The sequence below is a fragment of the Carcharodon carcharias genome, chromosome 6 (genome assembly GCF_017639515.1).
Source record: "Carcharodon carcharias isolate sCarCar2 chromosome 6, sCarCar2.pri, whole genome shotgun sequence".
Classification (NCBI taxonomy): Eukaryota; Metazoa; Chordata; class Chondrichthyes; order Lamniformes; family Lamnidae; genus Carcharodon; species Carcharodon carcharias.
The window spans coordinates 160,511,120-160,534,680 of record NC_054472.1 but is presented as its reverse complement, the minus strand read 5'-3'; the positions used below and the strand labels follow the sequence as shown (position 1 = coordinate 160,534,680).

Genomic DNA, 23,561 nt, shown 5'->3' with positions numbered 1-23,561 from the left:
TACACAGTATTGATTCCTGCCGAGTACAGAATTTCCTCTTTCTCTTCTACAATAGCACACCACACTGTATAAGCTCTTCATGTAATTAATACTTAATATATGTTGCCTATTGCAACAATAACTACCTTTCAAAAGTACTTCATTGGTTATAAAGCACTTTGGGACATCCTGAGGTCATGGACAGCACTATATAAATACAAATCAATCTTTCTTCCTTTCAACTAACTTGTCCCCATCCTCACTGATTTATGATGAATCATTGCTGCCCAATGCACTGAAGTTAAAATTGTCATTGTTCTCTCCAAATCCTGACACATCGGCCTGGATTTTCATCAAGTTGGGTTGACTTGGGAGCCCTTTAAAAATGGCAGGTCCTGATCCCAGGATTGCCAACCCCATTCCCAGACTACGTTATACCAGTGCAGGCATCAACCAGATATTATGGTAAAATTATATTGGCCGCTTGAAATGCAGTGGATTGGAGCAATAGTTTTCAATGATCCCTGCAGATTATATTCCAGCTTCACTCTGTTTTCACCTTTGACTAACACAGGGACAAGCAGGAGTACACGGACTGGATGGTATCCCTGGAAAACCTGGTGAAATGGTAGGGGAAAATATAGAAATTTATTTATTTGTGCTTGGGATTTATTTTGAATGTATTAAATAGTTTCTTTACACTGTGGCAGGGAAGTTGCTAATATATGTTTAACTTGTCGAACAGGGGGAAAGAGGATTACCAGGTCTCACGGGGCCCAGTGGACATAAGGTAAGGGGAGGCATTTAACTACTCTCAAAACCTTGAATGGCTTTGTTCACACTTTTTAACTAGTGAACATGTAATTTCTTCTTTATCGCTGATTCCCAAATTTTCAAACTGTGGGTTCAAAAACATTTTTGTGACTCCCACAAAATCCCAGTGCAGGAGTAATCCCAAGTACTGAGCCAGCTACACTGCTGTGGGCTAGAGCCAGTCAGAGAAGGAGTAGGAAAGAATAGAAATTAAATTCCCTTTGCTGCTCCTGATTGTATCTTGTTGGCTATCTCAGAGCAATACACAGGGGGTCACTTGGCTAACAGAGAAAGCAAAAGCGGATAACTATTTTTGATAAAGAAAATCACTACCTTTCAGACCCTGACTTAAGGCTACAAGCCGGATGGATGGGAGCGGAGTTTCAATGTAACATTCTTATTTTTCAATCAAGACCATACTCTCTCCATTTTTAATTTATTTTGTTCAGTAATTGGGGTCTTTTTTCCTTTCTGTCTCATATCACGGTAAGGAAGAGTTCCCCAACTGACAGGCCAGGGCCTACAGCCAAGGTCAGTAATCAGTCAGATGCTTCTTATCAGCGTCAGTGGACAAGTGTCAAGCAGCAATCAGGCATCTTCACCAGATGAATTTTGGCTCTCATGGCCTGGGGGAACAATTCTTCTCTTCACTAACTCTCATAAAATCTAAGCAATGTGTAATGAGAATGTATGTGATTTTAATTGAGAAAATCTCCCCAAAGCTGCTCCTTCCTGGTCCTCGCCTCTCTATCTCACTTTGGCAGCCTCCCCATTAACCTCTCTGTAATTGAGTTGTGGTGGGGGGGTGGGGGTCACAGAAAAGTTTAGGAATTGCGTACATGAGTTCACTTCTTGCTATTCTATAGCGCAGTGTGTTGCTGTGCATTCCTTCTATGCTTGGTAATTTAATTGGTTCAATACTAAAGATACAGTCATCTGAACAGTGGCAATCAGGACACTGTATATCCACCCTTATATATACACAAGTCCAGTCATCTTTTGTTGCTAATACAAAAACATTAGTTAAAAGCTTGGCAAAATGTTAAACAGCAGGACTGCAATCATATGTAATGCAGAGGTGAAGTTCACCTTCTGTAGGTAATGAAAAAGCTAGTGGCCAGAGGAAGGAGGTGGTGGCGTAGTGGCATTGTCACTGAACTAGTACTACAGATACCCAGGGTGATGCTCTTGGAAATGGTGAAATTTGAACTCAATTAAAAAAAATCTGGAATTAAAAGGCTAATGATGACCATTGTCGTAAAAACCCATCCGGTCCACTAACGTCCTTTAGGGAAGGAAATCTACTGTCCTTACCTGGTGTGGCCTACATGTGACCCATAGCAATGTGGTTGACTTTGAAATGGCCTAGCAAGTCACTCAGTTCTCAAGGGAAATCAGGCATGGAAATTAGCAATAAATGCTGGCCCAGCCAGCAATGCCCACATCCCATGAGTGAATACAAAAAATTACAGTCTTGAAACTTAATAGCCCAACTAATGAACTAATTACTAATGAAAGGCACCATTCAATTGTTTTACTTTAATGTAGTGCAGTTTACTTTCGTTTCTTGTTTGGAATGGTTTGAAATCAGTTTAAGCCATCATGCAGTGATTTTTTTTTTCATGCACACGATTTAATCTTACTTTTTTCAGGGAGAAGCTGGTCTTCCTGGATCACCTGGACTACCCGGTCCAAGGGGAATAAAAGGAGAGCAGGTCAGTGGATTTATTTCAACCCTCAATGATCAGGACAGCGCATGATATTAAGTTAAATATCTAGGACATGCGCTTAAATCCAATTTCAGAAGGTATTGTTTCAGGCCCCTCTGCCACAAACTCCATAATCTCGCCACCAACACCATTTCCTTCACTGCTACTGTCCCACGTTAAAGCAAACCTCTCACAGCCCCAAGCTAACCCAGGTCATCTCCTTCACCATGACTGCCTACTTCAACCTTCTTAATATCACATCCCCCGACCTCAGCTTCCCTGCCACTGAACACTCATTAATACTTCTGTCACCTCAAGACTCAACCATACCAATGCTTCCCTGGGGGTGACTCCCATCCTAACCAATGTATAAACTGTTCTAAGAAGTGAATGAGGGCCCCATCACATACTTTAGGATCCCTCTCCTAAACTGAACACCCCTCAACAGAGAAGGCTCAGGAATGTCCAGTGATTACAAATGTAAGTTAGTTTCCTTTTTTTTCAGTTGTGAAAACAGGAGGAATAGGAGAACTCCTGCCTCTACAGTGCTCCTGAGAATGCTTCCAGCCCCGTTTACCCCAATTCTGTTGTCCTTTTCCCCCAGGACTTACCTGAGGGCTACTGCCAGCCAGGCAAGTGGTGTGGGTGGAATTCATCCAGTTGAAATGGACCAGCTGCCTCCAGTGGTGCTTTAGGGTCTGGTAGGTCTCTCAAAGTTTTGAAAGGAGGCCCAGGCCCTAATTTAGAGCAAACCATGTGGCACATGATATCTGCCATTGGTTACACTTCAAGAAAATTGCTGCCTAATCAGTTTCCAGCCCAGTGCACTACAATTTTACCCAGAAACAATTGTCCAGATGAAAATGTGTTTGAGTCATTAAGGCACAGAAGGAGGTTATTTAACAGACTGAGTCCATGCCAGCTCTGTTTGGGGAAATCCCATTCCATCCCCATAGCCCTACAAATGATTTTGCTTAAGTCCCTATTCAATTCCCTTTTGAAATCATGGATCATGTCTGCTTCCATTGCCCTCGTAGGCAGTGAGTTCCAGGTCATTACCAGCCATTGCCAGTTCTCCCTCACATTCCCCCTGTATCTCTCATCCAAAACCTTAAATCTATGTCCCCCTCTTCCTTGTACCACCAGCTAATGGGAACAGATTTTCCTTGTTTACCTTATCCAAGCCTGTCATAATGTCGTACACCTCCATAAAATCTCCTCAACTTCCTTTGCTCCAAAGACAACAATCCCAGATTCTTCAACCTAACCTTGTAGCTAAAATCCCTCATCAAGGAGATAGTCAGGCGGAATGAGGTATATTGATCCTACAGGTTTGGTCACAGTGGAATCTAGTCACTTTGTTTAAGGTTTGGAATGTTTATGCACCACATTTGTGTTTTCACAGGGAGAACCAGGGAAACAAGGTTTAGTTGGACCCAAATCAGATAAGGGTGAAAAGGGGGATAAGGTAAGAAACATTTCATTAAGATGAGAACATTGCAATGCAACATTGAACCTTCTAGTATTTATGATCAGTTACTTTATCTTGTGTCCTAGGGATCAGTTGGAGCTCCCGGTTCTCCAGGCTTACCAGGGACGGTGAGTAAGAACAAATGACAAAATAAAGATTCCTCATTTGTGAGAATCATTTTTCTGATAATATTCACCAGCACACTTCAACAAAGGGTAGCAGAGTCATTTGAAACGTTATGGGTGATTGTCCCTGCCTGTCATATTTGCCAGTTTGTGTGTATTTTATATCTCAGAGCAAAGCAGAGATTACTCACCAGATTCTATATGTGCAGCAGAAATGTATTTACAAAAGTTTTATACAATACTTCAAGATGTCAGTTCTCTCCTGTTTCTAGCAACTTCTTTCTAGCATCTAACCTACAATTTGGTTACTTTCTCTGAGTCATCACATTGGGCCTAACTAATCAGCCAACAAACAGACATAACCAAACACAGAACAATTGAACTATTGAATATTACACTGTCCTATTGTGAGTCACCCCAGACCCAGTTCAGGGTCCCATGCTCATGTTCACCAGCCAAATGCAGAACCAGCGAATTTTTAGGTGATGATAGAAGATAGAACCTGAAGGGACAGCAGTAGAGGATCCTTGGGGAAGAGGGCTTGTGTTTCCTTTAAGAACACATGAGAAAGGCAATTGGAAGCCATCTCATGTACTCCTTCTCTAGTCATGTTGCTCATTTCTTAATGAAGTTGCTAATAGGAGGGTGCTATGAGCAACTGAAGAGGAATGCACAGGACTGCGAGACATGGAGAAGTAAGCAGAAGACATGCCCTTGGGCAAATTACCACTACACTTCATTAATTCAGATGTAAGACTAGACTCTTTTGTAAAACAAAAACAGAATTACCTGGAAAAACTCAGCAGGTCTGGCAGCATCGGCGGAGAAGAAAAGAGTTGACGTTTCGAGTCCTCATGACCCTTCGACAGAACTTGAGTTCGAGTCCAGGAAAGAGCTGAAATATAAGCTGGTTTAAACCAGCTTATATTTCAGCTCTTTCCTGGACTCGAACTCAAGTTCTGTCGAAGGGTCATGAGGACTCGAAACGTCAACTCTTTTCTTCTCCGCCGATGCTGCCAGACCTGCTGAGTTTTTCCAGGTAATTCTGTTTTTGTTTTGGATTTCCAGCATCCGCAGTTTTTTTGTTTTTAGACTCTTTTGTAGGCTATTTTAAGAGCTATGGGGTAAAACTTGCGTTGAGTGAAGTTCACATACTGATGCCCATCAACATGCTGATGCCATTTTGCGTTTTGGCTTATTTAACTCATTTGAATCTGCAGGTTAACCTGCATAAAGATACCGTGGGGTGGGTTTTACACATGGAAATGGAGACTGCTGCCCTTAATACAGAATTTGGGTGGACACCAAAATCGGCAGCCCATCCGCCTTTCTAAAAAGAACATTAAAGGGCTATTAAGCTTGATAACAAGCCAGTTCACTGGAATATATAATGCAGTGGGTGCATGGGGATCAAATTCAGTGGACGTTACGCTTTTGAAAGGGTAGTACTGCAAAAATGGGTATAAATGGCTCCGAGCAAGGCTGTGTCTGACTTTAAAAGTACAGGTCAAGGAGACTTTGGCATTGTTTGCATTTACTTTTCTTTCAATTTAAACCCCATTTGGACATTTCCTGGGGGAATAGGAGCAGACAGGAAGTGTTGCAGGCAAAATTGTGCACTGCAGCATTTGTGTTGCACATTGCTGTACCTAATGGGAATAACCCATTAAGTGGGAGGAGGAGAAGGAGGAGGGCAGCTGGCCAAGGATGGGTGTGTTGTGTGGTCCAGTAAGCTGACTTACCTGAGGGTGAGCAAGGGCTTGCAGAGGGGAGGCAACAGCAGGGCCAGGCAGACGGAGAAGGCACTATCCAGCCATTAGAGTCTATCATCCAAGGCTCAGATATTTGCATGGCACACAGCTATTGTCATCAGCTATCTCCTAAGAGGGTATCCTCCGTCCCCCAGAATCCAGCCATCCAAAGCTTGCAGCCTAATGAACATCCCTCCGATTGCCTCAGTATGTAGGCATCGTGGCTACTGCCCGATGGCATGCGCAGATGTGCATGATGGGTTGTGTGTGTCACATACCAGCTGCACATTAAAGGAATGATATCCCTTCCTGTATACGAATGCCTCTGGCTGTCTGGAAGGCACTTCAATGGGCAGATCATGCAGTCTATTTAATGTCCTGCACTTTTGGAAAACCCAGCAATACTGCCTCTGGTTCTTTCAGGTTGACTGGCATTGTCATCAATAAATGAAATAAATTTGAGGGCATGCCTAAACAGGACATCTGTCACTGCTTTGATGCAATGATGTGCAGCCGGCTGTCAGGTCCCACACAGGTCTCCAGATGACGCCTGGAAGGACCCTCTGGTCTCCTCAAAATGCGATTCCAATGTATTTGACAGATCAAGTGGCACTCAACCATAGGTGACACTGTCCCATATTGCAGCGGTATGCTGAGCACTGCAGGCCATGGTCCTGCAGAGAGAGGAAGACCTCACACAGGATGATTTGATGGAGGTAGCCTGTCCTCTGATGATGACCCTAGTGAAGAGGAGGAGGCTGAGCCACACCAACCAGGTGTGCATGTCGGTCAGCGGGAGGGTCTGGACGCCTGGGAGACAAGAGAATCTCTTATAGTGAGAAGATTCCAATAACAATATTTCCAGCATAACAACACTTCTTGGTCCTTGCCACTTTCTCGTGTTGACTCCCTGTCATGAACAACAGGGCCGTGGCTACTAACAGAAATGTAGAATCAGTAAATAATGCTGAGCAGAGGAACCCACATGAACACAAACACCCTTAAAACCATCTAGACCATCCAAATTGAAAACCATCGCATCACACATAGATAATGCATCAGTGCAGCCAGAAGATCATGTTCAAATACCAATCATTTAATTTCATTATTAAATAGCATCAATCAAAAATCTCTTATAAAAATCACCAACATGAACCCATGAGTGTCTAACATGATTTCTGGATTCATTTCCTGGTGCTACAGCATGGTGCTACCTCAATCTTGCTGCCAGCTGTCCTGGAGACAGGCTGCTGACTCATCTGCCCATTGCCTGTGAAGATTCAGGCAACCTGAGTCCATGGTGTAGTGGAAGTCTTCTGCATTGTGGCATGAGGCTTACCTGTTGCCATGGCACTCAGAGGCATTTGTGTCAATGGCAGAAGGGTGGAGGAGAGGCTGTCCCAATCAGAATTGCAGTGAGAGGTGCACCCCGATGACATGGGCTACTGCTGATATGCCACTGTAATGTCCATTTGTCCCTCCCAACTTTTCCTAGAGGAATCAGGACCTGGACGTAACTCCTGTATCTGTGATGGTGCTAGACACAAAGCAAGAATGTGGCACTGTACCTTCTGAGGCAACGTCCTCCTCCTCCTCCTCCTCAGATGTTAACAAGGGTCCCTCAGGGCTTGGAGCTGCTACCAATGTTTGCCCTATGGGGAAAAAAACAAGGATAATGAAGAGTATTATCATCATTTGAGGTGAGTTCAGAGAAATATGCTTCCTGAACACCATTGGGAGATATTAGGCAGTGTTTGAACCTTGGACCCTTTCACATTCAGGGAGACCATCTTCCCTGATCTGCAAGCCTCCACAGTGAAAAGCCATCAAGGCCAGCTGTCCAAGTCTCCCCACTGTCTTGAGCAGCTGCCCCACCCCCTCCCGCTTCCCTTAAGCACAGTTTGCAGGAGAGACCTACGGGCCCTTGAAATCTCAACAGCCCAGGGCATTCCTGCAACATCACCTCGGCTAATGGTTTGACTCCAGCGATGGGCCTCCAGTTCCAGGATCTCTCCAGGATCATTGGGGTGAGGATGGTCAGGTTGGACTAACCAGCTACGATCCTGGTCCCTTCCCTGTCATTGTGCGCCAACTTCTCCTGTAAATGAAAAAGGATATTGTAATTATTCTACTATGCTACAATCATGCCTTCAAATGTGTGGCCAACATGTAATTTTCTCAATGTTCTTTCACTGCCAGGTAACAGGTGTTGCAGTTCAGGAGTGCCCCACACTGAACCCCTGTTGTCATGTAGAGTGGCATGCCTGCATCATCCTGCCTTCTACACTTGGGGAATATAGTAGGCAACCCCACATTCGAGCTACTTCACACCTTCACACTGCTCCATCCAGGTCCATCTCCAAAATGGTTAAACACACGCCCCTACCAACTTCGAAAGGTCATTGAGCCTTTTCCAGCGCTGCAGACAGATTCTCTGGACAATCCCACAGCTGCTGACCTCTGCTGCGACCTCCATCCAGGCTGGGTTTGTCCAGTGGGCATGAGGACCTCCCACTACAGTCTGGAAGAGAACTCGCAGGGAATCATCATCAAACTGTGAGACCATCCTGAGTCTGGATCCAGGACCATGGAAAGAAATATTGGGCCTTGGTTTTTCTCCTATTTCTGGGCCCCCCTTTTTAAATTCATTCATGCTAGGCCAGCATTTATTGCCCATCCCTAATTGCCCTTGAGAAGGTAGCAGTGAGCTGCTTTCTTGAACTGCTGCAGTCCAGTGATGTAGGTACACCCACAGTGCTATTAGGGAGGGAGTTCCACGATTTTGAACCAATGACATTGAAGGAACGGTGATATATTTCCAAGTCAGAATGGTGAGTAGCTTGGAGGGGAACTTTCAGGTGGTGGTGTTCCCTATACCTCCCCCTCAATCATGCATGATATTTTTCCCCCTTTAAAGATTCACCAATTAATTCACCAAACAATCACAGAAATGTCCCAGTGAAATGATAACACCCATTGCTGGCATCTGGTTACAAATATCCTCCGAATATATATGGAGCATGGGTCATTAATATTAAGAGCGCCAATGATAGAATGCAATGTTAGTTTGTGCGCACCCCATAGGTGATCCCAGTATGACTATTAAACAAACCAGACAGTACAATTTTTACTTTAACAGCATCAATGCATTAATTTGACAGGAAAATATTCCATCAGTAATTTCTAACACTGTGCAGGCAATAACACTGATTACAGTTACTGCCTCAGCCCTCATTAACACATTGTGTACATTGCACCATAGCCAGCCACATTTCAAAGCAAGTTCTTCCCTGTTGGAATGCATCAAAGGATTTAATAGTGTTCTTGTGAAAATGCTTCAGCCTCCAAAGTGTGACATCTGGTGCCACTGCCACAGCCCAGTTCATGGGTGCCTTTAAATGGGTTGTCATGACTGACTTCGAGATTAGAGCCTGCCCCTTCCACCCCCAGACGTTCCGCTTTTCCACCCCCGATTATGCAGCCTGCCCAGCCTAACAATGTGTTGTTGGTCCAGCTTCCCACATGGCAGCCGTTAATTGGATGAAAGATGCATTATCAGATGTTTTTCAAAGGCAGGGGCGGGAGTCGGTGATCCACCAACTTCCAGGCCGGACTCCAGCAGGATAAAATTCACCCCGCAAGTAGTGTGAGCACATAGCAATGTGTCCATATGTTGGGCTTGCATAGGACATTTTGGGGATTCATTGGAATTCTGCTCTCAAAGGACCATCCTTAGCACTCAGAGGGATTCTGGGCAGGTCAGTACTTGGAATAGCCAAAAACAGCTTGTTCCAGAAAGTTCTAGTTGGACTTTTGTAGTCACACAAGGAAAAGCATGTGTCAAGGGAGGTGAAAGGGAATTAAAATATTTAGAAAAAAGTAAAGGCTATTGGGCCAAACAAGCCTAATGCTGGTGGTGGGAGAACTTTTAGAGATGATCATCTGGGACAAAGCTAATTGGCATTTGAAAAGTTAAGGGCTAATAGGTGAAAGTTAGCATCGATTTGTAAAAGACAAAGTGTGTTAGATGAACTTGATCAAATTCTTTGAACGGACAGGGTTGATGAAGACAGTATGGTTGATGTTGTGCATATGGACTTTCAAAGGGCGTTTGACAAAGTAGCTATAGCATAGTTGTTAGCAAGTGGCAGTGGGATCAGGAATATAAAACTGGCTAAGGGGCAGAAAGTAGTGCACATTGGTGAACAGTTGCATTTCAAACAGAAGGAAAATATACGGTGCTTCCCAGATATTGGTATTAGGATCACTGATCTTTTTCATATATATTTAGGCCTAAACTTTGGTGTGATGGGCTTATTTTCAAAGGCTTCAGATGATCCAAACCTACAAATATGGTAAACAATGAGGAGGATAATAATAGACTTAAGGAAGACATAGCCAACTGGTAAAATGGGCTGACACATAGCAGATGAAATTTAATAAAGTAATATGAAGTAGGAAGGCGGTGGTGAATCACCTTCTTGAACTGCTACAGTCCACCTGGTGTAGGTACACCTAAAGTGTTGTTAGGATAGAATTTCCAGGATTTTGACCCAGTGACAGTGAAGGAATGGTGATACATTTCCAAGTCAGGATGATGTTTAGCTTAGAGGGGAATTTGCAGGCGGTGGTGTTCCTATGCACCTGCTGCCCTTGTCGTTCTAGGGCATGGGTTTGGAAAGTGTTGTCAAAGGTGCCTTGGTGAGTTACTCAGTCCATCTTGTAGATAATTGAGGGAGTAACTGTTTTAGGTGGTGCATGAGGTGCCAATTAAGCAGGCAGCTTTGTGCTGGATGGTGTCAAGCTTCTTGAGTGTTGTTGGAGTCGTACTCTCAAAGCAAATGGATAGTATCCCATCACACTCCTGACTTGTGCCACGTAGATAGTGGACATCTTAGTACTCCTCCATGTTGAAACAATTTAGAGAAAGCATTGAGGGTGGCAAGGGCACAGAATGTAGTCTGGGTGGGGGACTTCAATGTCAAACACCAAGGGTGGCTTGGCAGTGTCACTACTGACCGAGATGGCTGAGTCTTAAAGGACATAGTTGCTAGACTGGAGCTGTGGCAGCAGTGATGAGGGAACCAACAAGAGGGAAATAGCTAATTGATCCTGTCCTCACCAATCTACTTGTCACAGATGTGTCTGTCCATGACAGTATTGGTAGGAGTGACCACCAGATGGTATTTGTGGTTGCAAAGAGATTTTGAACAGATCTGGCAACTTAGAACTGAGCATCCATGAGGTGCCGTGGACCATCAATAGCAGGGGAATGTTATACAACCACAATCTGTGACTTCATGGCCCGGCAGATTCCCTCACTCTACCATTACTATCAAGCCGGGGGATCAACCCTGGTTCAACAAAGAGTGCAGGAAGCATGCCAGGAGCAGCACTAGGCATACCTAAAAATAAGGTGTCAACTTGGTGAAGCTACAGCACTACTTGTATGCCAAGTGGCGAAAGCAGCATGCGATAGACAGAGCTAAACAATTCCACAACCAACAGATCAGTTCTAAGGTCTGCAGTCCTGCCTCACCTTGTCATGAATAGTGGTGGACAATTAAACAACTCAGTGATGGAGGAGCCCAGAACATCAGTGCAAAAGACAAGGCTGAAGCCAGAAGTGCCCAGTGGATGATCCATCTCTGTCTCCTCCAGAGGTTCCCAGCATGACAGATGCCAGTCTTCAGCCATTCTGGGTATGGCAAAGGCTATGGGCAACATTCCAGCAATAGTACTGAAGATTTGTGCTTGAGAACTAGCTATGCCCTTAGCTAAGCTGTTCCAGTAAAACTGCAACACTGGCATCTACACAGCAATGTGGAAAATACAGGAATATTCTGTCCATAAGAAGCAGGACAAATCCAACACAGCCGTTTACCACCCCATCAGTATTCTCTCGATCATAAGCAAAGAAATGGAAAGCGTTGTTGACAGTGTTATCAAGTGGCACTGACTTAACAGTAACCTGCTCAAGGTCACTCAACTCCTGACCTCATTACAGCCTTAGTCCAAACATAGACAAAAGGGCTGAACCCTAGAGGTGAGGTGAGAGTGACTGCCCTTTACATTAAAGCAGCATTTAACCAGGTATGGTATGAAGAAGCCTAGCAAAACTGGAGTCAATGGGAATCAAGATGAAAACTCTCCACTGGTTGGAGTCATACGTACAACAAGGGATGATGGTTGTGGTTGTTGGAGGTCAATCATCTTAGTCCCAAGACATCTTTGCAGAAGTTCCTCAGGGTGATGTCCTTTGCCCAACCTTCTTCAGCTGCTTCATCAATGACTTTCCCTCCATCGTCAGATCAGAAGTGGGGATGTTCACTGATGAATGCACGATGTTCAGCACCATTCACAACTCCTCAGATACTGAAGCAGTCCATGTCATGTGAAGCAAGACCCGGACAACATTCAGGCTTGGGCTGATAAGTAGCAAGTAACATTCGTGGCGCACAGATGCAAGGCAATGACTATCTCCAACAAGAGTGAATCCAACCATCTCCTTTTGACATTCAATGGCATTACCATTGCTGGATCCCCCACTATTAGCATCCTGGTGGTTATCATTGACCAGAAACTGAACTGGACCAGCCATATAAATACTGTGGCTACAAGAGTAGGTTAGAGGCTGGGAATTCTGCAGAGAGTAACTCACCTCCTGACTTCCCAAAGCCTGTCCACCATCTACAAGGTACAAGTCAGGAGTGTGATGGAATACTCTCCACTTATCTGGATGTGTGCACCTCCAACAGCACTCAAGAAGCTCTACACCATCCAGGACAAAGCAGCTCACTTGCCTGGCATCCCATCCACCACCTTCAATATCCAGTCCCTTCACCACCGATGCACAAGTGGCAGCAGTGTGTGCCACCTACAAGATACACTGCCACAATGCACCAAGGTTCCTTCAACAGCAACTTCCAAACCCGTGACCTCTACCACCTCGAAGGACAAGGGCAGCAGGTGCATGGGAACACCATTGAAAGGCATTGAAATGTCAGGAGGGAGTTACTCAACACAGAACTTCCAGCCTCTGACCTGGTCTTGTTGCCATACTATCTATGTGGTTGGTTCAATTCAGTTTCTGATCAATGGTATTCCCCAAGATGTTGATAGTGGGAGATTCAACGAAGGTAATGTGTCAAGGGGGGTTGGTTAGATCCTCTCTTGCTGGAAATGATCATTGTCTCACACTTGTCTGGTGTGAATGTTACTTGTCACTTATCCGCCCAAACCTGAACCTTGTCCGAATCATGTTGCATGCGGACCGCTGCAGTATCCCAGGAGTCATGAACGGTACTGAGAACTATGCAAACATCAGAGATCATTCACACTTCTGATGGAGGGAAGTTCATTAATGAAGTAGCTGAAGATAGTTGGGCCTCAAACACTGTCCTGAGGAATTCCTGCCATGACAACATTATCCTGAGGAAATCCCGCAGTGATGTCCTGGGGCTGAGATGATTGGCCTCAACAACCACAACTATCTTCCATGAAGAAACTCCACTGAATAATGGAAATAAATCAGAGTTTCATTGCTTTGGCAAGGAGCATGTGTAATGATAAGGTTTAGCAATCTGATCTGTGATGAATGAAGATAACTGTTCACATTGAGAATGTACCCATGAGAAAAAGTGGATAAGGTTATACAATGAGTAGAGCAAGTTACAGAAATGGGAAAAGTGCAGAATTGCAGCCTAGAGCCCCAGAGTCAGAAGGAGAGGTAACATCAATAGCTGAGAATAGTGATTCATGAATGTAACTTTGATAGAAGTTCATATACCAGTAACACATTTAGAACTTATGTAATCACATCCTTGCACAGATTTTACTGAGGTCTGAGGCTATAATGTATGATGTACCAGACTGTTGTCATGAAAAGCCGATTACAGCCACAAAATTACTTACGGGCATGTTGGACTTTTTAAGGAAGACTTGTGTGTTTTTAAAGAAATACAAGCAAGGACACTGAGCAAAAGACGCTGATGTAAAGTGAACACTTTCTGAAAGTTCCTATGTGGATTATATTGACAGATGTTATGACTGAGCAGTTGGTAAAGCTGAGTTATTTTTTTAAAATCTGAGAGGGAAACTTTAAACAACTGTCATAACTGATAATTTTAAGTGTTATTTTTGAGATACAACTCTAAATTCAGGAATCATGTCACCAGCTCTCGTGATTTTACATTAAACTAAATGAAACATTTTATTAATTTACACAAGTTAAACATATACACATGGCTACAAATGATTGCTATCATAACTTTTAACAAATTCCCAAACTAATCTCCATGAAGGCAACAGCAACCCATAGACTTAACCAAACACCAGGCAAAGCATTTTCACCTTATAATTCAAAATGAGTTTTCTTTCACTTTGGTTCCTGTGGAGCCAGTTAGATGCTTACAGCTGCTTTGACATTACATTGCCTCCATTCTACACACACAAAACTGCTGAAGTTATACCTAGCACAGCCTGTTGAATGTAAATTCTCATTGTATCACCAATCTCTGAACTAAACCTCTCTAACAACTAAACCTTTTTCATAGTACCAATTGTATTAGTAATATAAACATATTGCTTGGTATCTGCTAGATAGGTGTCAGTTTTCACCCCAATTCTTGAATGCTCTATTCAAAAAATTCAAATGCATTCTATCTCTCCCAAATATCAAAAATAATACACATCAAAGCACCCAGTGGAGCTGGCTTTAATCCAATTAAGACACACCCACAGACTAAACCTCTATTTTAAAAGAATAATATTTGCCAAAAATATTATATACACTCATAGCTTCATGACACAAATCTGTCCTGAGAGAACATGGAATGTCAAGCCTGAAAAGGTGTCATGGCCTTCTTCAAGCAGAGACACTTAAAAGGGAGATTGAAAAGATACAAAAGACTGAACTTTAATCCCCCGTGGTTGCAGACACAAAAGACCAATTTGCACATCTCAGCAGTCACCCAAAAGTCCATCTCCTACTGATTTATATCTGAGAATGTAGAAATAGTTCTGAGACGGATACAAGACAACTACAGGAATATACAAGGGAAAAAAGGGTTAAAAAAGTTATCTGTAGAGTGTAACAGTGTGTGACTGTGTGTTATAGCAAGCAGAAGAACAAGAGTTTCCCACCACCCCTCCCCCCACCCCATCTCCACAGCTTGCAGGCAAAACGATCTCTCAGCCTCTCTGTTGCTGGAAGCGAAACTCAGCAGAAGCCTTAATGTAAGGGAAATAGGGCAGCCTTTCAGCCACCCTGCAGAACCAAGTGTCTGCAAACTAATTGTGAAACTGCCAAAGTCAGCTCTATCAAAACCACCAAACTTAATGGCCATAATGTACCGCTATCTACGCCTCATGGACAAGTCAAAGGCTCAATTGTATTTTTTTAACTTTTATTTGGACTCTTAATTTCTCATTTCTGATCTATGTGTATGTGTTGTGTTTTTATTAATTTTCTCTGGCTTTAGTAACTAATACACTTACTCTTTCTTTGGCTCAAGAAAGCCTTCTAAAAGATAGATACATTTGACTGGGAAAAGTTATCCACAGGGGAAGGGATCCCTTTTAAATTAATTTTGTTGCAACCAACCAAGGGGATTGAATGAAGACGGGGAGCCAGCTCATTCCTCCTCACCTGCGAGCATAACAAAATTGGAGTCCTGTTCAGGAAGTTAACAAATTGAGGGACCTTGCCTGGGGACCGGCCATAACACTGTCGACAAACAGCATTTGATGATGCATGATAAAGGCAAGATGACGATGTTAGGAAATGTCAAGTGAACACTCCAGCCCCTTCCAAGGAAAGCAGATATCATCTAGCCACCACGCCTTCCCTTAGCATGGCACACTCAAAAATACATGAGTGTGCAAAACAGGAACAGGTTCATGCAAGTTCCCACAGATGAGTTTAAATTTGTTCTCCTTTTTTTTCAGGCAACTGAAGGTTTTTCTGTACCTGGGATACCGGTAGGTATATAATAAGCACTGACTTTCTCTAATAGTACCTGTTGAAGATAATGTTCACCTTCACCATGTAACATCACATAAATTACCTTTTTGGGACATAACATAAATTACCTTATCTAGCTATATGTACAGAAAATACAAAGCATTTAGTTGTGAGTGGAAGTCATCTTGGCCTTTTCCTATTCAAACAATCAGACAGTCTGCCTTACTCTGATCAAAGTTGGAAATTTAGATGACTAGTTGTCAACTAAGTAGAGCTATCCACGAGCAGGTCAAAGCTTTCAAATCTACCTTAGATGCAGGCAGTGCTACGCGTCTTACCGATTGGACAGTCTAATTGACTTCCTCCAGATGCTCAGCAAATCTAACAAGAAGCAGACTTTTACTCACAAAATGGAGTCTTTAGTTTAAAGTGGATTCTAAATACAATTTCTCTCTCAGTGTGAGTTGAAGATAAAGCTACAGTCCACTCTAATATCCACAGTATCAAACAGCCTGCAGACACACTCTATATTAACTGAAACATGAAGAATGGTAAGATACCACAGGACACCCAAGATCTGTGGAGCCATGACCTCCTTGAAGATTCACATGGGGAGCGGGAGAGATGATCAATTATTTTTACCTGAAAATTCCAAGGGGTAGGGGTGGGATGGAGGGCATATACTGATTTTCAGCAGTAACTTCAGTAGAAGATCAGTGGAAAATCCAAAGGAATGCAACAAATATTCAGTTCTCCAGGGCTTCCATCAATCCTGCTCTGAGGTTATAGCGGGATATCAAGGAATTTCCCTGTGGAAATTCCAGCCCCAAAGGTATTTCAGAAAACCTCCCCAATGGTGAGAAGTCCTCTTTAAACAAATACACATCTAATGACCTAAATATGTTCCTGAAGAGGAATGATTGATAGCCACGTCTTTTCTTTCCTTTTATTATTTTTAGGGATTGGATGGGGAGAAAGGAGAGAAAGGAGACGCAGGAGAGCCAGGAGAGCCTGTAAGTATGACCCTCCTGAACTAAAGGCCTTTATTTAAAGCACTACGTCAAGGGAATATTGCTGCCACTTTTCACTTGAATACAAGGACTGTGACAAAAATGGTTAAATCAGCTGGACGCTCCACATCAGTCTCCCCAGGACCCTCCTGTTACATATCAATTGTGGCTCAGTTGGCACTCGTGCCTGAGTCACTCAGTTTTGGGTTCTGGTCCCACTCCATGACTAGAGCACAAAAATCTAGGCTCACGCTCCAGTGTGAGGGAGTGCTGCACTGCCTGAAGTGCCACCTTTTGATGACATTCAACTGAGGCCCCATCTGTCCTTTTCAGGTGAGCATTAAAAATCCCATGGCACTGTTTTGTAGAAGTTCCAAGATGGTTAGCCCAGTGGCAATGCTGGGCATATTGGTGCTGCCCGCGAACATCTCTGCACCCCACATTTTTTGCAGCTTTTCAGCCGGGACCATCAATACTGACTGAACAGCAATGGATCAGCATGGCCTTTCAAGGGGAAGACTGGCAAATGCAGGAGAAGATGGGCAAAGAGAGGAGACACACTCTTTTTATGACATTAACTACCGTATTCAGATAATGTTTTAAAGACCTCAAGTCCTTCAGCATGTGAACAGGTGGGTGAATGAGTAAGTGAGTGAGGAAATGAGTGGGTGAGTTAATAGGTGTGTGAGCGGGTGGGTGGGAAGGTGAGTGAGTGAGTGGGTGAGTAGATGGTGGGATGGGAGCTGGTAGTCGGGTTGGGAGGGGTTAGTCAAGTCAGGGAGGTAATCAGATTGGGGGGCAGTCGGATCAGGCCATGTCAGGGAACTGATAGGGGGCCGGGGGGTTGGTTGTAGTGCCCGATTCAATTATGCAAGTTAATCTCTGAGATATACCAGAGATTAAACTGTGTAGCATTTCCAGGGTGAGTCCTGCATACCTGGCCCAAGGCTCTGACACTGAAATCTTTGTAAGAGACATTTGCATAGAGTCCCGGGCAGCAGAAATCAGCGCATCGGTAGTTTAAACTTCCCAGGCAATCACCATGCATGTGCATGTGCCAGGACTTCCACAAAGTCCCAGCGCACATCACAGACTTAGGGGAGAATTTTCTCCCTGTCGGGGGTTTGAGCGGGACCGGGCATGGGCAGGCACACAAACGATCACCACCCGTGATCAGCTGCGCGCTGCCATTTTACATGGGCGGGCCAATTAAGGTCCACCCAGCATAACGCGCACCCGGAAGCGCTGAGCGCTCCCTGTGTAGGTGGGGGGTGTGGGGAGTAATCTCAGTCGGGGCCTGTGCTCTTTCGCGCATGCATGTGAAGGAGCGCAAAGATTTCCCCGAGGCATAGAACTGCCTCAGGGAGATTAGTTTGATTTTGAAAAATTTTAATGAAGAAAAACATATTTTTAAGACATGTCCCCTCATGTGACAGTGTCACATGCGCTGGAACATGTCAAAGAATTTTTAAAAAAATTTTCATTAAACTTTATAAACCTTCATGAAACCTCATCCCACCCGTGGATGAGGTCTCATGATAAACGCGAAGGCCATCTAGGCTCTTCACCTGCCTGCCAACCTTAAGATTCAACGGGCAGCTCAATTAAGCACTTTAATTAATTTGTAAATGGCCTTAATAGGCCTTTGACAGTTGGGCGGGCACGCACCAGAGTCGGCTGCACGCCCGCTGAACTAAAGACCAGAATGACACGCGGTGACGACGGGACACACGCCTGACATCACCGCGCATCATTTTACTCGTCGGCGAGCAGGTCCCACCCCCGCATGCTGACCTGAAGATTCTGGCTTTAAATCCAGATTTCACTCCTCTGCATCTCAGGAGATTCAGGCTATTACCTTTTCATTATCACATTGGTGTCTGTGGGACCTTGCTAGACATAAATTGGCTTCCACATTTCCTACATTACAACAGTGACTACACTTCAAAACTACTTTATTGGCTGCACAGCACTTTGGAATTTTTTATGGTTGTGATAGATGCCTTATAACTACAAGGGCAGAATTCTTACCTTAATGGGCAGGTGGGGCCCACTGACTTGGTGGAGGGTAGGCAGCCGAACCCCGCTGCCGAAACGGGGCCCACCGCCATTTTGAGTGGGAGGGCCAATTAATGCGCTATGTGCTTCCTGTTTTGGGGGGAGGGATTCCCCATCTGTCAAAGAGCTCTTTCGTGCATGCGCGTGAAAGAGCGCACTGCTCCCTGAGACCAAGTCCTGTCTCGGGGTGATTCGTGATAGGTAAGTAAACTCTAAATATAGGTAAATATTAAAATTATTAACATGTCCCCCTCATGTGACAATGTCACACGAGATGGAACATGTTAATAATAAACACATAAAATTTGTTAACTTTTTAAAAAACGGACATGAAATTTCATCCCGACAGTGGATGAAGTTTCATTAATAATCTGCAGCCCGCCTTAAGCTTGGCCGTGCCGGGTGTTTAATAAGGTTAATTAGCCTGTCAATGGCCTTAATTGGCTGTCCGCCCACCTTCGTGAATATTTAAAGGGACTGAGATGACATCAGGGGTTCCTCCCAACGTCATCCCACACCATTTACCCCTTGGCGAGCGGGCCCCGCCCCCAAATCGCCAAGGAGAAAATCCTGGCCCAAGTCTTTCTTTTTCATGATATAAAAGCCCTCCCTTAACGGAAAATGCCCCCCAGTGGCTCATTGGGGAAATGCACCAGCTTCCAAACTACTGACCCATTCAGACCAGGAAGGTCCCTGACTTGATTCCTAAAGCTGAATTTTCCAGATTGGCTTGCAATCTCGATACTGGCCTCAATTCTGGGATAAGAACCTGGAGATGGCCATGGCGGGATGTCGGCCTCGGTCTTCCTGGAGGCTAGCAATTAAGAAGACGTCTCTGAGAGCCCTGCCAACTAAGGATGGGATGCATGCCAGGGAACTGCAGTGCAGGCCATCAATTATGTCTGGCCAGCAGCCCCACTAGGATTGGGGTGAGCCTGAGGTGCCTCAAAATGGAGGCACTGTCTGATCAATCATAAAATTATAAAAAAATTGAGTGTGGTCACAGTTGCCAGGCAATCATTGTGGATGGGGAGCCCTCCACAGGATGACTCACAGCCACAGCTGCGGCTTGCTGGCACCTGCTGCTCCAGGAGGGGAGGATTTAAAGGTGCTATTGATCAAAGCACGCCGCCCCCCCCCAACCCAACCACAACCCCTCCCCACCCCTGCACCAAATTCTCTAATTTTGCTCCCAGCCCCGCCCAACCCCCCATTCCATTTCCATGGGACCAGGTCAAATCAGCCCTTAGTCTGTGCTGGCTTCCAAGTGTTGACACTGAAATCAGCCACGGTGTTCAAGGCCTGGAAAAGAGTCTCTTTAAGAAAATATTTAATGGCAGCAGAGAATGCCTATATGTTTCACTGTGAAAATGAGCTGACACCTTTGAAAGAGAGCTGTGCAAAATGTCAAGGGTTTGACCCCTGGTCTCTAGTATGTTACCTGTTTGGGTTTTGAAATGTAACCAGTCTGACACATCTGGCTTTCTGTAATCATGTGACTTTGCCATGAGGCAAGCACTGTAGCCTGCCATTTCTACTCAGTTCAATAAAGACTCTCACTGAGACAAGACATTGAAGAGGACTGCTGTCTTTATACCTGAAGCATTAACTAATCTCAGTCAGCATCAAAGTTAAGACATTACAATTGACTGCAGTAACCCTGAAAATCAACTAGAATTCTTAAGGTTGACTGTTACTCAAGGCCTCTGCTGGAAGGTGTTTTATGGACTATTAAAGGAGGACAAAATCTTTTCCCACCACCCATCCCATGGCTAAATAGTCAGTCCTGTAACGTTCACCAATCACTCGCACATGGGGAGTGGTGAGTTGGGGGAAGTACCGGAATACAATCGGGTGGTCATGAAATTGCACCCCATGATATAAAGGAACGAAGCCTGGTGAGAGGTAATAGAGATGAAGAGGGAATCCACCCTCCTCTTAGCCCTGATGACATCACTGCTCAGTCAACCGATTCAATTTACTTTTGTACCCAACACTGCTTAAAAGAGAAATAAAGTGAAACGGGGACTTTTGATACAACAGTGTCCCTCCCTCCACAAAGGATTCTTTCAAATTTATTGTTGCCTTTAAAAAGCTGTCAAGTTTGTTGTCTAAGAAAGATTCAGTTACTGCCCTTAAGAATCAAACTTGCTAGACCACTGCTGCAGCTTCAACTGGACTGGGATTGATGTTTGTCCAGATTGCAAAACTGGGTCAGGCATTTTGGTGAGCAACGTATTGGAGAAGTATTGCCGGTGCTGGCGGCAGCAGAGACAAAAAAAAATCCAGCAGCACCAACACAGCATTTATCAGGTTCCTATAGGGCGGGCAAGCAGGCCATAAATATGGCCAGTGCATTCACCCACCCCTCCTATAGTGACTTCATATATAATATTTACAATTGGATCTGCAAATCACTATTTAGTTTAACATCACGTATTAGACAACAACAACCTAGGTGTGAACAACTGATGTTGCTGGGCACTCATCGTCGAAGCGAAGGGAGAATCTATCGTTTGATGTTTCATTGATTTTGATTGGTCTCCAATATAAATATTGTTTGTTTTTTTTTATTTTCAGTAGTCTCCTTTGTGTCTATGCCAGCATTGTTACCTCCAACCCCTCCTTTCTTTTAATTGCAAAGCATAGTGGTGTTTAAATGTAATACTTGAGAACTCGTTTGGTCATTGGGATTACTGAAAGCTAGTTGTGTTTATTGCTATTCACCACACAGGGGCAGCACTGCACCATTCCTTTCAATATATCCTGAGACTAAAGGCTTAAAATGGCCCGGAAATCTGATTGCAACCATGGACAATGCAAATTGGACAGATGGCACTAATATTCCCTGGTTCAAACCAAATGTGATTGTCACTGAGCACTGCAAGCACCAGTATTTCAGACACTCAGAGGTCACACCGATGGCCCCTAAGGGCTGCCTCTAAAAAAAATTAAGTACAGAAAGTTAGTCTGAGCTGACTGGAGGAACAGAAACCCTTTTGACTCCACATTAAAACTACTGCTCTCACATAGCACCCCCTGCCAAATCCTGACCCCTCCAGCAAAACCTAAATTGCCATCCACCTCCCTCCATGATGATACCTGCTGCCCTCAGCAGGCATCATAACCAAGCTTTTAGGGTCACGACTAGCTGCCATAGCTCAGCGGTAAGAAACAAAGGAGACTGTGCAACAGTTTTCTGTGGACTTCCTACTGGCCTTTTCAGATACTGCACATGAATTTGGGGTTGAAGCAATATCCAGGCCAATATTGGAAATGATGCACAGGGTTTGCATACCCAAATGCAACACCATTAGTTTCAGGTCCAGTGTACCTTTCCAATGTTGCCAAATGTGCCTTACTGTGACTACACCTGAATTTTAAAGCCTGTAAAATGTTGACAATGACATTCATTTTTAGCTCTTTATGCTTTGCATGACTGTAAACAAACACTCCTTGGAGTCAAATCATTAACAGAATATTTTTCAAAGTTTTTGTCAGGAGTATAAGCAGACCAAATCTCGCACTGTGTTAGCAATGCTGCTAAGCACAGTGATCAGAGCAAATTCAGAGAGATGGTGGTGCAGTGGGATTGTCAGTCAACCAATACTCCCAAGGCCCATGAGGTGAATTCTCTGGGAGCGTGTGTTCAAATCCCACAGTACTGGCTGGTGAAATGTTAAATTCAATTAATTAAGTCTGGAGTTGAAAGCTCATCTCAGCAATGGTGACCATGAATCTATCATTGACTGTTGTAAAAACCAACCTGGTTTACTAATGCCCTTTAGGGAAGGAAATCTGTCATCCTTACCTGGTTTGGCCTACACGTGACCTCAGGTCCACAGAAATTTTTTTGACTTAAATGGTCTAATAAGCCACTCAGCTCAAAGGGCAAATAGGGATGGGCAACAAGTGCTGGCCTTGCCAGTGATGCCCACTTCCTGTGAAAGAATAAAAATTGAAAAACTCCTGCTGCATTTAAGCTTTCATTAACAAAGGTTGAGGTGTCACCCTTGACTCAATGGTGGTCCTATTGCCCCAGAGTCAGAAGTTCGTGAGTTGAAGTCCCACTCCAGAGACTTGAATGCATAGCCTAGGCTGACATTTCAATGTAGTACTGAGGGAATGTTGCACTTTGGGAGAAGTGGTTTTCTGTTAAATTGAGGCAACATCTACTTTCTCAGGTGGATGGAGAAAAATCTCATGATACTGCTTCAGTGAAGAGCAGGAGAATTCGACCTGTCATCTTGACTAATATTTATCCCTCAACCAAAATCACTAAAAACAGATTATCTGGACGTTAACACATTGCTGTTCATAGGAGCTTGTCATATGCAAATTGGCTGCCATGTTTCCGACATTCCACACTTCAAAAAGTTCTCAATTGGCTGGAAGGGACAACCTGACTTTATGAAATTATAAACCCAAGTCTTTTTTCCTTTCAGTGGAACCTTCCTGCTGTGCATACAATATCACTAACCTACAGTGAGCAGAGAACATTTTCCTGTTGTGTTTGTTCTCATTTTCTTCTTTCCTCTGTATTCTGCCTCATTAACTCTCTTCTATGGGAACATAGGAATAGGAGTAAGCCATTTAGCCCCTCGGGCCTATTTTGCTATTCAGTGAGGGATGGCTGATCTTTGATGCTGATGTCTCATCCACATGGTTGTTGTTAATATGC

General features: G+C 44.1%; 1 protein-coding gene across 1 annotated transcript in view; it reads left to right on the top strand.

Annotated features, from left to right (window-relative positions):
* Nucleotides 1-23,561, top strand: part of col22a1 (collagen, type XXII, alpha 1) — a 196,699-nt gene that overhangs the window by 102,594 nt on the left and 70,544 nt on the right. The window contains exons 15-21 of the mRNA XM_041190170.1: nt 554-607; nt 725-769; nt 2,445-2,507; nt 3,907-3,969; nt 4,059-4,100; nt 15,797-15,829; nt 16,772-16,825. Coding sequence (XP_041046104.1) covers nt 554-607; nt 725-769; nt 2,445-2,507; nt 3,907-3,969; nt 4,059-4,100; nt 15,797-15,829; nt 16,772-16,825 — 354 coding nt within the window. The remainder of the gene's footprint in view (nt 1-553; nt 608-724; nt 770-2,444; nt 2,508-3,906; nt 3,970-4,058; nt 4,101-15,796; nt 15,830-16,771; nt 16,826-23,561) is intronic.